Genomic DNA, 16,351 nt, shown 5'->3' with positions numbered 1-16,351 from the left:
TTAGGGAATGGTACCAGGAAGTGAATTATTGTATAAATCAAGATAAAGGAGATTTCTAAAACCACTAAGAGACATTGGAATTGAACCTGAAAGGTTGTTGCTATATAGACTAATATCAATGAGAGACTCCAAATTTCCTAATTCCTGAGGAATGGAACCAGAAAGTTGGTTGAGGGACACGTACAAGACTTCCAGGTTTCTGAGGTTTCCAAGACTCAACGAGATTGGACCAGTCAAGCTATTGGAATCGATGTAAAATACAACCAGATTCAAGAGGTTTCCCATCTGTGGAGGAATGGAACCAAAAAGTGAATTATCATGATAAAGGTACAAGACAGTCAAGCAGCTCAAATTACTTAAAGAAACAGGAACCGAACCATCCAAACAGTTATTATACAGAGCAAGTTAACTAAGAGAACTTAGTTGGCCTAGTTCTTTTTAATTAATTAATTAAGAATCTCAAAGATGCCATGCCACTCCATTTTGGTATGCTGATTTTGAGGCAACTCAAAACTCCATAAAGTGTGCTTGAATCTTAACACAACTGGCATTCTAATGGCTCTAAAGTAGCTCTCTTATTGATAGGTACCCCTGTTAGGTTAAGTTTATTATAATTTAATTTTCAAATCCACTTCCCTTTTGGGTTTATTTTATTTTATTTTCTCAAATCTTTTATGTTTATATTATGAGTTTCTTTCATGATCTTGAATGGATGCTTCAAGTTTTGGAGTCTTAATTTAGTGCCTCACAAAGTATAGACAAATATTGTACATAAGACATATGCAATTCACTTCTCTATCAAAATCATGCAATCTTATGTATCTTTCAATTAATATTTTAAATCCCACCTACATACACTTGTCTCTTGTTTTCATCATATATTAGCATATAAATAATTAATATTACTGATCCGATAACATTATGGAATCGTTAATTTAACCTTTTCCTAATTGAAGATTGGCCCATGAGACAAGTTGCAGAGTGTGGAAATTTTTCTAAAACCATGATAAAAAGAGACATGGGGCCTTTGAGAATTGGTTTTCTTTCTATAAAATTGTTTGTGTTGTAGCTCAATCATGAGATTCCCATTTTCATATTTAGGGCAGTGGTATCCTACATGTTTCTAGAAATACAATTTTTTTTTTTTTTTTAAATTTTTTGGACGTCTATTACATCATTTATTGACTCAATTTTACACACATGATAGTGTTTCCAAGTAATTTAAAGTGAAAGCTCTGATACTGCAAGACTTGCTACTTTCAGTTGATGTAACTTGTGCTTCCTCAGTTTGACTCAAATCTCTGCTCAATTTTGGGTATTTGTTTTTACAGATGACTTGGTTCTGCACAAGATTCAGAAAATCAATTGAAAGGGAAAGCAAAAGACCATTTTCTAATATTTTTTGGGCCAAGACTTTTTATAATGGGGTTGTAAACTTCATACTAATTGATGTGTGCATAAACTGGTTTGGATGCTCTGTTCATAAAATTTAAAAAAAAAAAAAATTTGAGTATAAAACCCTTGAAAAATGAGTAATACAATTAAAATAATATCTCAAAGGACGTATTATCCTATGTAATATTATTATATCAATCACCTACATCAACTTATCATTTACAAGTTAGTGGCACATCCAACACGTTACTTGAAATGAAATGAAAATTTTGGCACAATTTAGAATATGAAATATTGCTCTTGAAAAAAGAATTAAAGAGTTTTGCAGAGAAAAGGTTTCTTAGAAATTCTATGAAAATTCAAATGAATTTTATGACAATTTTACAATTTATATGTTTTTAAGGGGATTTTTTTTCAGGAATTTCAAAATAAATAAGATGTAAATATATATTAAATACAACTCAAAATAATAAATTTATGCCATAATTCCATTAGAAAAAAAACTTAGCTCAACTTGAAAAATGTTTGTAATGGTTATAAATTGATAAAAGTAATTGTGAGATGCTTTATAAGGAGTCAGTTGGGCTTTTGCTGCTAGTTACGGCCCATTTTAGTTGTTAGCCTAGTAAAAAGGGCATATTGATGATAGACACAGAAATTGTAAATACGACTTAAATTAAATTTAACTATACACACATCTGAAAGTATTTTTGACCCTCATATTTGTTATTTAACTCTCACTATTTCTTATTTATTAATTTAACTACATATGCGGTTATTGAGACAGAAGTATGGTAGGGACGAAACCAGAATTTTTTGTTCTAAGGGGTTGAAAAATCATTATTTGCTCACAGAACTTTAATTTCTACAAAGTTATGGTGTCAGAGGCTTGACCCGACCAGGTAAGGGCAAGAGCACATCGCCGACAGAAGGGATGAGCCGTTTGGTGTACACTACGAGATGGATCGGTTGACCCAACCCCAGGTTCAATTACGAGAACTTTTTTTTTAACCCTAAGGGGTTGACCTAGTGATAAAAAATGTTTGCTTCTTTCATTGACTTTTTTGGTTCAAACCACCTATCACATTTGTGATTTACTTGGAATATTAGGCTTATAGGGTGTTCAATGAGCCTTGGGGATTAATTGAGGTGTATGTAAACTGACCCGGACACTCCGGTTATTAAAAAAAAAATTATTTTTTAAGTATAAAAACGTTATCAATCTTGATGATAACCTTAAATTGTAATAATGAAACATTTATTATTTAATGTACAAGATTTTATCATTCAAAGTGTATATTTCATTTTAAAAATGAAGAGAATACCAAACAAAAGTAATTGTATGATAAACTGATCTTCTTTTCAATCTTGTTAAGAATAGAAAAAAATTATTTTTAATTCAAAATTATATAAAAAACGAAACAATAAATATGCGAAAACAAGAAAAAAATGATGTATAATGAGTTTTGACAATAATGTCCGAATATCTTTCTCTTTTGTTTTAGATTGTAATTAATTTTGACACTTATTGAAGAAAAGTGGCTAACTTAAAACTAAAGTTATAAACTATTAATTTATATCAATAATAAAAAAATATAAAAAAATATATTTTACTTTCAAATCTCAACCGGTTGCAGCTAGGTGAGTCTGGGGCTAGTTCCACCCAGAGTATGGGTTATATAGAATTTCTAGAGTATATAATTTTCTTTCTTGGACAAAAAGAAATGGGTCTAATATATTGTAAGACCAACTATTAAACGAAACTCTTTGATATTATTAATTCTAGGTAATCTAGTGACTGAAAAATTGATTAATTGGCATAGAAAATAATTATCTCTAACCTATCCCACAAGTCTATTGTATTATATTTAATTAAAAATTTAAAAATTTTGTGTTATAATAGTCTAACCCAGTAATAGAAATGTCAAATATATCATTTTATCACATATTCTAAAACCAATAAAGGCATTAAATTATGATGTGCACTTCTTGTGTTGTTGTTATTAAAAAAATATATTATTTGATACATGTTATATTCAACTATTTAATTTTTTCTCCACTTGGTAAATATTTGAGGTATAACTTAAAGTCTTGTTTGGAGAAAACTTGGTTTATATACCACAAATAACCAAAATACCAAATTGGTTTTTAAAAATTAAAAGTCTCAAAATGCACAAATCATTTTAATTTTTTCAAAAGCATTGAAAAAAGGCTCTTGCCTTTACCGTAAGCATTGAAACTCTCAAAATGATGAATTATGAGACCAAAGTTAAAAGATATATAGAATTAACAAGAATTCTTTGGTGCAAACATCTTTTCATTTTTTCAAAATTCAGACCATTCTTTATTAGGGTTGATTAACGCTAAAAAAAAAAAAAATATCATCTTCAGCGTGAGAAAATATTTATTAAAATTTTGTATTATAACTTAAAATTGTGATCCTAACCTACATTTTAAAGGTTAATGGGAGACATAAATGAAAATGTAAAAAGAAATAATAATAATTAAAAAGGTAGCCAATACACAACTTTGATGATCTAAACAAAAATTGGATTGTGACATTAAAGTTGCTTTCATGAAATGAAACTTAGGATATGAAACAATTATCAATTGATAAAAAAGAATTGAAAAGATGCAAGCCCACTAATTAAAACTTTAATATTGTTTTCAAAATAATAGTGCTAATTAATTAAGGGGAAACGACTTACACCAACCCAAGGTTTGGAGAAACGATATATTGGTACCCAAAAGGTTTCAAAAAGACAAACAGGTACCTTTCATTAGGGAAAAGACTAGAATGCCCTTTGAGAAATATTAGTCTATTTTTTTAATTACTTTTAGTCCCCTTAAGTTTATTAATTCCATCAAATACCCCCAGAAAAAAGTTTAAAAATTAACAAAAATACCCCCACTCACCCATACTTGCCAGATTCTGGCGGCCACCACCGGAAATGGCTGATAGTTCATCGATCTGGCCGGAAAAGGCCAGATCTGATGTGAGAAGGCCAGATCTGGCCGGAAAGTGACGACCAAAGATGTGGTCGTCGTTGACAGTCAACAACGGCCACATCTTTGGCCGTCAATTTCCGGCCAGATCGGTGGTGGATCTGGTTGAAAAAGGCCAGATTGGTGAACTATCGGCCATTTCTGGTGGTGGGGTAGACCGTTGTGACAGATTCCGGCTATCACCAGTGGTGGCCGCTGGAATCTGGAAAGTATGGGTGGGTGGGGGTGTTTTTATTAATTTTTAAACTTTTTCTGGGGGTATTTGATGGAATTAATAAACTTAAGGGGTCTAAAAGTAATTAAAAAAATAGAATAATATTTCTCTAAGGGCATTCTAGTCTTTTCTCTACCGAAAGGTACCTGTTTATCTTTTTGAAACCCTTTGGGTACCAATATAACGTTTCTCCAAACCTTGGGTAGGTGTAAGTCGTTTTGCCATTAATTAATTAAGAATCTCAAGATGCCATGCCACTCCAATTTGGTATGCTGATTTTGAGGCAACTCAAACTCGTAAAGTGTGTTTGAATCTTAACACAACTGACATTCTAATGGTCCTAAATAGCTCTCTTATTGATAGATACCCCTATTAGGTTAAGTTTATTATAAATTAATTAATTAATTAATTTTCGAATCCACTTCTTTTTCCGGGTCAAATCTTTATTTTTATATTATGAGTTTCTTTCATGATCTTGAATGGATGCTCAAGTTTTGGAGTCTTAATTTAGTGCCTCACAAAGTGTAGACAAATATTGTTCATAAGACATGTAATTCACTTCTCTATCAAAACCATGCAATCTTTATGTATCTTTCAATCAATATTTAAATCTATCCACATACACTTGTCTCTTGTTTTCGTCATATATTTATTATTCAAATCTATAGATTAACAAATAAATAATAAGGACAATGCTATTTGGATATGTTGATCCGGATCAAAAACTTTTTTGGGAAGGTAAATTTACAAATTGTTTTTGGCTCCTAAACCCTGCCTTTTGGAGGGAAAACAATTCGCTCCATTTAGGGGTAAGCACGGGTAGCAAGTAGAACCGGAACCAGAATCAGAACCGACACTGTGCGGGTAGGTTCCAGTTCTATTTTATTGGAACCGACACTGTGCGGGTAGGTTCCGGTTCTATTTTATTGGAACTGACACTGTACGGTTCCAGTTCTGGTTCTTATGTGTGGAGGAACCGGAACCTGAAAAAAAAACCCGAAACGGGTACCCGGTTTGGAACCTGTAGCGGGTACCCGATTTGGAACCTGTTTGGAACCAATTTTTAGAACCTGTTTTGGAACCTAGGCTCCAATGAAATATTTGTGAATGATAGGGGGTTTCATTATTTTACATATAAAAAATTTAAAATAGAAAATGTTAAAATTTTAGAATAACCTAATTAAATAAATATACAATCATACTTATTACATATAAACTACACCATATTAAAAACTTTAATATATTATAATATATTAATATTAAAGTTTTGATTAATTAAGTGTATAATTGGAATTAGGATCATAATTCCAATTAAAAGTGTTTTAATGTTATTAAAAGAATCATTTTTAAATAAAATAGTATATTTGATTGAATAATATTATATTTAGTTATTTATTTCAATTATCAATTATCAAGTTCTAAGTATATCTATAGTAAATTATCAATTAATTAATTATATATGATAAATTGATAAACATTAATAAATTTAATTACTAGTTAGATATCATACTTAATCAATTATAACATTACATTATAGTTAAATGATTACTTAATTAATTATAATTTTATAACATTACTTAATTGATTTTTAGTATAATTAATTATAGTATTACATTAATTGATTACTACTTAATTAATTGACTTATAACATTTAGTATATTACTTAATTAAATAATTAGAAATTTAATTAATTATAGCATTACATTATAAATTTATAGTATAATTAGTTAATTACTTAATTAATTATAACATTTGAGTACAAACATTAGTATAATACTTAATTAAATAATTAAAAATTTAATTAATTATAACATTACATTAAAGATTTATAGTGTGATTACTTAATTCACTATAACATTACATTATAGTATGATCATATAATTAATTATAACATTACATAATTAAATGATTACTAAATTTATTATGACATTATATTATAAACATTAGTAATTACTAATTTACTACATAAACATTAGCACAATACTTAATTAAATGATTAGATATTTAATTAATTATAACATTACATTATAAATTTACAGTACGATTACTTAATTAATTGTAACATTAATTAAATGATTACTTAATTAATTATAACATTATATTATAAATAAATAAATTATAATATTATATTAAAGATTTATAGTATGATTACTTAATTCATTGTAACATTTTATTATAGTATGATTACATAATTAATTATAATATTACATAATTAGATGATTATTTAATTGATTATGACATTATATTATAAACATTAATTATAATATTACATTATAAAAAAATGATTACTTAATTAAATGATTAAAAATTTAATTAATTAAGCATTACATTATAATTAAATAATTACTTAATTAAATTATAACATTATTATATTACATTATATTATAATCACTTAATTAATTATAACATTACATAGTTAAATGATTACTTAATTAGTTATAAATTTATAACATTACATTATAAACATTATTAATTTACTACATTAGTCATTAGTACATTACTTAATTAAATGGTTAAAAAATCTAATTAATTGTAACATTACATTATAAATTTATAGTATGATTACTTAATTAATTATAACATTACATTATAAACATTAGTACAATATTTAATTAAGTAATTAGAAATTTAATTAATTATAACATTAAATTATACATATATAGTATGATTATTTAATTAATTATAACATTATATTATACATATATAGTATGATTACTTAATTAATTATAACATTATATTATAATTAAATAATTACTTAATTAATTACAATATTATTATATTACATTATAAACATTAACAATTTATAACATTAAATTATCAATTTACAAATGAATAATTGTCTATGTCTTGGTTTGGATTAAAAATTTTTATGTGAATTGTGATGAACTGATTGAATTCAAGTGTTGCCTAGAGATTAGCGAATTTATGAGTTACATTGGACACAAATGAATGAGTAATCAAAATTTGTTAGGGGTGTATTTGTAAGCTTTTAAGGTATTTTTGTAATTTTTTAAACTAATAGGGGGTAATTGATTTTTTTACAGGGTACACGGGAAAAGAACCAGAACCTGCATTTTAGGTTATGGTTCCTTGAATTTAAGAACTTGCACTATGCGGTTCCGGTTCCGGTTCCTTTTTTTGGGAACCTGTACTGTGCGGTTCCGATTCCCCCGAAAAATGCAGGGTACCCGGAACCGCTCATCCCTAGCTCCATTGACATTATGGAAGGATGAGAGAGAAGTAATGATTACTTTGGTCTGTTTGGTACACTATTAGACAATTTTTAGAATAGTATTTTGAAAAAAAGTTGAATTGAGTTGTTTTTACGAGAATAAGATTTGAATTTGAAAATATGTTCGGTACATTTTTTAATAGTATTTTATGAAAATATTGTGATTATATTTAATCCCCTAGGTTTGTTAATTTAACTAAACACCCTTCCCCCCCCTCCACAATAAAAGTTTATAAATTGACAAAAACACCATCACCTACCCACATATTGCCGGCTACCACCGCCAGAAGGTGGCCAGAATCTGTTGGAATGGCACACGACTGACTAGTCGTGTGCCGATCTGGTGGATACGACCAGATATGGTTGTCATTGGCGCCATTGAAGTCTACATTTGGCCATCAATGACTAGATCTTTGGCAAATGATGGCCAAGATATAGCTGTCGTTTGGCCATCGACTTCCAGCTGTCGTTGACGGCCAGATCTGACCATCAATAACCAGATCTTTGGCTGTAGATCTGGTTGTTTCTGACTAGATCTATGGTGGATTTGGTTGGAGACAGAAAGATCAGCGCATGACCGGTCATATCCAACCGGTCGTGCGTTGTTACGGTGACAGTGACAGCGGTGACGACTGGTGGTGGCGATGGTTGTTGGCGAGTGATAGTGGCTTGGGTTTGTGGGGGTGTTTTGTTAATTTTAAAACTTTTATTGAGAAATGTAATTGTTAATGTTTTGAGTTGAATAGAATATGATTGGATTTTGAAGAAGATTTTGAATATTGAAACAAATATGTATTTGGAGTTGAATAGAATATGATTGGATTTTGAAGAAAATTTTGAATATTGAAACAAATATGTATTTGGATAGGATTGGATAGGATTAGATAGGATAGTGACATAGGATAGGGTGAAAATGTTGTACCAAATGGAGTCTTCAATATTTCTTAGAACGACAACTATTGGAAACCCAAACGTCTTAAGAATAAATATTTATTATTCTTATTGAGTTTCCATAAAACGGTGTAGTTTCATAAGGCGCATGTTGTTATCAAAAGTCAAAACACATTATTTCCAGCCGTATTATCAAAGTATATAAATTGTAATTGTATTCAATTTTACTCAATTTAATAAATCATCTTAGAGGTATTTACAGAAAACCCCTCTATCCCTCTTTTCCTCCTTTCATCGAATCTCTGTAACACAAAGTCACAAAGTGTTTCTCTTTGGGATAAATATTTATTTTCTGATAAGAATCGTGTTTCACTTTAAGATAAATATTATCGTTAATAGTCTTAAAATATAATATTATTGTTAATGGTCTTAAAAGATAATGCGAACCCCAATCTCATATTAAAATACTATGTAAGCCATATAATGCTATACTATATTACTATTAATGCAAGTAAGATGATTTTTTTAAAACAACATGTAGATATTCTATTTAATTTTTTTTTTTATTCACAAAATCATAGACATAAAAATAATTAAAAAGTTATACTACTATATAAAATTTGTGACAAACATGTTATTTCCATAATATATGTGTATGATGTTATTTGGTAAATCATGTCATTTACCAAATTACATGTTAACTTACATGTTGCATATATACATATATATATTGCCATATATACTCGATACTAGGACTGTAAACGAGCCGGCTCGACTCGACTCGGTTAGAGCTTGTTTGGAGCTCGACTCGGTTATTATCGAGTCGACTCGGCTCAAACTCGGTTTGTTAACTGAGTCGAGTTCAAACACAGTGAAGCTCGAATCGTGGGCTCGCGAGCCTGGTCCGGTTCAAGTAAACACTGTACACTTACACAAGGTGCTTTGGTGATTTTTTAAACCATGAGGTATTAAATTGATATTTTCCAATAAAAAACTTTGAAAAATAAAATAGGAGTGAGCGTTGGGCACCACATACTGACATACACAGTCACCAACTCTCTTCTCTCCTTTTAATGCTTTCAGTCACTTCTCTTCTCTCTCAAGTCTCAACTCAACCACGTCTTCTTCTTCAACCTTTCTTCTTCTTCTTCTCTTCTTCATTTTACTTCTCTCTTCTTCTTTCTTTTTCATTTTTAGCTAATCAACATTTTTCACTTTCAGCTAATGTTGATAATGATCACACCCTCAAAACTTACATCGTCAAAGTCCACTACAATGCCAAGCCCTCAATTTTCCCAACTCACAAACACTGGTACGAGTCCTCCCTTTCCTCCTCCACCTCTTTCATCCACATTTACAACACTGTCGTCCATGGCTTCTCCGCTAGACTCACTTCTTCTGAAGCTCAACAATTCAAAACTCTCCCCCATATCATTGCTCTCATTCCTTGACGAGCTCGCGAGCCTTAACGAGCTCGAGCTCGATATCAGGCTCGCGAGCTGGAGTTCGAGTCGGCTCGAGCTCGCCTCAAACTTGATCGAGCTCGAGTTCGAGTCTCAATTCTGAGGCTAGCTAGGCTCGAGCTCGAACTCGAGCTCGACACTGTAGTAAACAAGCCGAGCTCGATAAGCCAAAACTCGGCTCGGCTCGGCTCGTTTACAGTCCTACTCAATGCTACATATGGTACACTATATACAAAATCACATAGTATATGCAACATGTTTCTAAAATGTGAAATACAACATGTAAAGATAAAGGTATATATGTACACTATATATATGACATGTATATATAAGGTACACTATATAAAAAATCACATAGTAAGTCAATACTATATGCCATATTTATCACAAATATATATGGCATGTAGAGATATATATAACATGTAAAGATATATCGTACGTCAATACTTTTAATGCATTTATCACACACACACACACACACACACACACACACACATATATATATATGGTACACTATATTTATGACATGTAAAGATAAATGTGTATATATATATAGTACACTATATATATGACATGTGAAATACAACATGTAAAGATATATACAATATACTATATATATATATGGCATGCATATGTATGGTACACTATATATATGACCTATTATATACATATATAGATATATGGTACACTATATTTATGACATGTAAAGATAAATTTGTGTATATATATATATATATATATAGTACACTATATATATGACATATATGACATGTGAAATACAACATGTAAAGATATATACAATATACTATATATATGGCATGCATATGTATGGTACACTATATATATGACCTATTATATACATATATAGTAAGCCAATACTATATACATGTCATACATATATAGTAAGTCACATAATGTTAAATAAATTTTATATACGTTGAATTTCAAAGTCAAATTTTCATCGGGCTTTAAAATTTAAATACATAGATTATGTAACATCTTTCAAATAATTACTTGAATTTAAGATTGTTTAATTAAGTTACATATGATAGAAGAGATAATTGGAGATGTAATATGTATATGTATATATATTTTCTTTTCTTACTAATTAGTACTTACTATATATAAATTCTTACCAATTAATGGGCAAGTATTACATTTAAAGTTTTAAAAAGTGAAAATATTGTTTATAAATCTAGATGTAATGTCGTAATCTATTATAATTTTTTAAACTTTCATTCTGCCTACTAATTTTCTATTTTTTCTTTAAATTATATATTTCTTCATTGATTAATAGTCTTCGTAATTGGCATCAATGTATTTCAAAGAATAAATAAATCAATTATTATCAAAGAATAAATAAAAATATGAGAGGATCTTATATTACAAGCTTGGTACAGTTGAGAGAAATTAAAAAAAAAAAAAAAAAAAAAAATCATAAGATAGCCTCACACATTATACACATTTGTTCCTATAATACATTAGAAGAGATTCGAATGAGATAATTCTATAAGATTTTTAAAGGCACATGTTTTTAACAAATTTCAGTTGAAGTATTGGCTAATTAATTCAATTTCATCTTTGTATCAGATTTTCTACCTGACATTATCTTTTTCAATCCAATGATATATGTTGCGTAATGCAATTTATTTTAATTATATATAATAAATAACAAAAGCATCGTTGCTCTTAGAGTTCAAAAGAAAGTAAAAATAAACTCAATTATGTTGGTGAATTTAATTGATAAATAAAAGGAAGGTAGTTTGTGCTGCAGTAAAAAGGAAATTTCAAACTTATTTCAGATAAATTTATCATAACATTTAAATCTTTTTGGTAACAAATTCAATATTTTATAACAAATCCAAGATTTTGAAAATATCTCATTGGAATTTGATTTGTAGACTTAATGACGAGAGAGAGAGAGAGAGAGAGAGAGAGAGAGAGAGAGAGAGAGAGAGAGAGAGAGAGAGAGAGAGAGAGAGAGAATGATGTCATTTCATTATCTATCTCACCATTAAATCACTTTTTTACTTCTTAATTCACCAAGGAAAATTAAGTCTTTTTATACATGAATCACCCTATGAAAATTTAAATATATCCCTATTTGATTCGAATTAATTGATCCAACTAGCATTTTCGAAATAATAAATATTACTAATCCGATACCATAATAGTTAATTTAACATTTTCCCAAAGTGGAGATTGGCCCATAAGACAAGTTGCAAAGTGTAAAAATTTCTAAAACCATGATAAAAGAGACATGGGGCCTTGAGAATGGGTTTTCTTTCCATAAAATTGTCTGCGCTGTAGCTCAATCACGAGATTCCCATTTTCATATTTAGGGGAGTGGTATCCTACATGTTTCTAGAAATACCTTTTTTTTTTTTTTTTTTTTGAAGCCCATTACATCATTTATTGACCCAATTTTACACATGATGTGATTCTTATTCACAAGTATTTGTACTAAATAATGAGTAATATTATATTTACAACCCAATCTCATAAATTTTTTTTTACAATCCCAACATGATAACTCGTAATTGTTCTGCTCGTAATGGGTTTCGTCTGCTTAATTGCGAACTGACTAATTGTAAACTGTTATATCGAAGTTGTGAAAGAAAGTATGTAAGATTGAATTATGAGCTCATCTCTATTTCTAAATACTTTAAAGTGAAAGCTCTAAACTGCTAGACTTGCTACTTTCAGTTGATGTAACTAGTGCTTCATCAGTCTGACTCAATTTTCTGCTCAATTTTGGGAACTTTTTGCAGATAATTTGGTTTTGTACAAGATTCAGAAAATCAATTGAAAGGGAAAGCCAAAGACCATTTCCTAATATTTTTTGGGCCAAGACTTTTCATCATGGGCTTCCTTTTATAGTTCATACTATTTGCCTAAATAAATTAAATAAGTAAAAACATTCTTTTTCATCCAAGGTTTGACCTATGTCTAGACCTTAGTTATAGATCTACCTATAATTTAAAGATTGGAGTATAAAACCTTTGAAAAATGAGTCATACAATTAAAATAACATTTCAAGGGACATCATCCTATATAATATTAGTATATCAGTCACTTACATCAACTTATCATTTACACGTTCGTGGAACATCCAACATGTCACTTGAAATGAAAATTTTGGTGCAATTTAGAATGTGAAATATTACTCTTGAAACAAGAGTTAAAGAGTTTTGTAGAGGAAAGGTTTCTTAGAAATTCTATGAAAAACCAAATGAATTTTATGACAATTTATATGTTTTTACAGGGATTTTTTTTTCATGAATTTCAAAATAAATAAGATCTAAATATATATTAAATACAACTCAAAATAATAGAGTTATGGCATAATTCCATTAAAAAAAAAAATTAGCTCAATTGGAAAAAACGGGTTTTTTTTTGGGTAAATAATAATTTTATAACGAATAAAGAATGACACCTAAACAAGAAAAAAAAACCCCTAGCTCTACAACTCGGGAGGAAAAGAAGCACAAAAAGAAGGAGAAGACAAGGATGTACAATCCTTTACAAACAGCTCACTACCAAAGCAAATCAGAGAGCAAGGGGAGCCAAAGCATAGCCAAAAAGAGCCAGAACAAACAGCAGCACCAGCGCAAAAGAGCCGCAAAAATAGTATTTGTGAGATGCTTTATTAGGAGTCACTTGGGCTTTACGGTCCATTTTAGTTGTTAGCCTAGTAAAAAGGGCATATAGATAATAGACACAGAAATTTTAAAAGCAATGCTAATTTTATAAAGACATATATAAAAGGGTTATACAAAGATAATCTTCACTCTTGATTTTCATGATTTTTTTCTCTTTCTCTTTCTCTTTTTCCATTTTTTTTTTTTTTCTGGATGATATCACTTTGTAGCCCTCTTTTTATGGGTCTTTGTAAGGATATCATTTTTCAAATTTTAAATACGACTTTCATACACACATTTAATAAAAAAAGTATATTTGTATTTAACTCCCACTATTTCTTATTTATTAATTTAACTACATATGCGTTGATGATAAACTTGAATTGTAATAATAAAACATTTATTATTTAATGTAATAGATTTTATCATTCAAAGTGTATATTTCATTTTAAAAATGAAGAAAATACAAAAAAAAAAAGTAGTTATATGATAAACTGATCTTCTTTTTAATCTTGTTAAGGAGAGAAATAAAGTTATTTTTAATTCAAAATTATACAAAAAATGAAAAAAAAAAAATAAATGATGAATTTCAATAATAATGTTGGAATATCCTTTTCTTTTGTTGTCATAGATTGTAATTAATCTTGACACTCATTTATGTTCGAAGAAAAGTGATTAACTCAAAGTTAAAATTATTCATTACAATTGAGAGATTTTTCAATTAGAATTAAGTTGAATAGCATATAATAAACTATTAATTTATACCAATAATATCAACAATAATAAATAATTTATTTTATTTTCAAAATTTCAACCGGGCTACAGCCAGGTGAGCTTGGGGCTAGTTCCACCCTGAGTATGGGTTATATATAATTTCTACAATAAATAATTTTCATTTTTGGACACAAAGAAAATGGGCCTAATATATTGTAAAACCATCTATTAAACGAAACTCTTGATATCATTCTTGATATTATTAATTCTAGGTAATCTAGTGACTCAAATATTGCTTAATTGGCATGGAAAATAACTATCTCGAACCTATCCCACAAGTCTACAGTATTATATTTAATTAAAGATTAAGAATTTCAAAATTTGGTGTTATAATAGTGTAACTCAATAATAGAAATGTTAAATGTATCATTTTATCACATATTCTAAAGGGAGAACAACATTTTCCCACCCATGGTTTGGTGAAATGACGCCTTTGCACCCATCAAATTTAAAAATGACACTTTCCCATCCTCCGTTGTGTTCCATTAGTGTTTTCCATTACTATTTGATTGAAAAGATAAAAAATACCTTTAAATATTTGACTTCATTTGATTTAAAGTACATACACACATATATATATTGTCAATTGAAACCCAATAAAATCGGAAAAAAGCAGGATCTCGTAAAACAGACATGTATTTAAAACAATCTTCCACATTTGCCAAAGCATTGGTAACCATGTCATTCAAGCATTCTACTGCCTTGACAGAGTTTTCGTCATACTTCAAGTCCTGAGGTTGCAAAAATCATTTTAAGAAAGTCAATTAGACATGAAAAATGAAACAAAAAAAAGAGATAAAACATGTAATAGAGAATAAACCTTTAGTTTGTTGACATATTTATTCCAGATCTCATAAGGCCAAAACATCCGCGGCTTTGGTGTTTCATTAATATCCTCCGGATAATCTCAAATGATATTTGCTTTCTGTCATTGTAGATCTATATGGTCAAGCTTTAGTATTTCAAATCAAAAGTTGAGGCTGGTAAAAAAACACCTTGTTGCTCCATATAATGAATACCTGAAGAAATACACCCATTGAATTGGAAAGATCTTCTGGAGCCATATCTTCCTTCCCAGAGGCATGGAAAAGCTTTAATAAGCCTGATCTAACAAGTCCAGCGACATAGTGGCAATATTCATCATAGTCATCAATTGTTTCAACCTACAAGATGAGGATAAAATTTATTGCTGTGATATACATTTGGTCTATCTGCTTTTTCTGTAATTAGCTTAAGGAGCTCATCTCTACCATCATATATAGGTTATTACTATATCTTAGAACAATAGATACAGGTTACATGATTACATGATTCACGAACCTCCTTGCAAATAAATTTTTAATATATTAGAACAGTGGAATATCAAGCATTTAATTAGAATCTAGCAAGTTACACGATTCACAAACCTCCTTGCAATAAATTTTGCCATCCCTGCACCCATTTTTTGGGTAATATCCTCAATTACCTTATGATAATTGCACATTAATGTGAATTTCTAATTAAAGGACTATAGCAAAAATCAAAACTGCAATTATGTGTAAATTCAAATAGATGCAGGAAATTTTAACAGATCGGTGGGGAAGAAAAATGGGTATGAATATCAGCATTTCAAATATGCAGAAGTTATTATTGGCAATATAGTATCAGTTCAGTTTGTATAGTTAATGAGCTGGTTAATTAGTTAGTTTAGTTGTTGAGTTGAGTTAATTGTGTTTGTTAGATTGACTGGAGTTAG

At 29.2% G+C, this 16,351-nt stretch overlaps 1 protein-coding gene across 1 annotated transcript; it reads right to left on the bottom strand.

Moving 5' to 3' along the window:
- Positions 1–16,057, bottom strand: LOC116134221 (squalene synthase 2-like). Its single transcript, XM_031419894.1, has 4 exons — positions 16,010–16,057; positions 15,636–15,779; positions 15,210–15,347; positions 1–285 (listed from the first exon to the last, which is right to left on the bottom strand). Exons 1-4 carry the CDS (start codon positions 16,055–16,057, stop codon positions 1–3), a joined length of 615 nt encoding a protein of 204 aa, XP_031275754.1.
- Positions 16,058–16,351: the final 294 nt, after the last annotated feature.

Source organism: Pistacia vera, unplaced genomic scaffold (genome assembly GCF_008641045.1).
Source record: "Pistacia vera cultivar Batoury unplaced genomic scaffold, PisVer_v2 Contig284, whole genome shotgun sequence".
In the NCBI taxonomy this organism is placed as follows: Eukaryota; Viridiplantae; Streptophyta; class Magnoliopsida; order Sapindales; family Anacardiaceae; genus Pistacia; species Pistacia vera.
This window is presented reverse-complemented; position numbering and strand designations above follow the sequence as displayed.

Excerpts from the sequence above, each read along its gene's own strand:
- LOC116134221 (XM_031419894.1), bottom strand. The coding sequence starts at position 16,057 with ATGGGTGCAGGGATGGCAAAATTTATTGCAAGGAGGTTTGTGAATCGT. Across the intron at positions 15,348-15,635 it reads CAATGGGTGTATTTCTTCAG|GACTTGAAGTATGACGAAAA; the intron begins GTATTCATTATA and ends TTGCAACCTCAG. Across the intron at positions 286-15,209 it reads CTTTTTTCCGATTTTATTGG|ATGGGAAACCTCTTGAATCT; the intron begins GTTTCAATTGAC and ends ATTCCTCCACAG.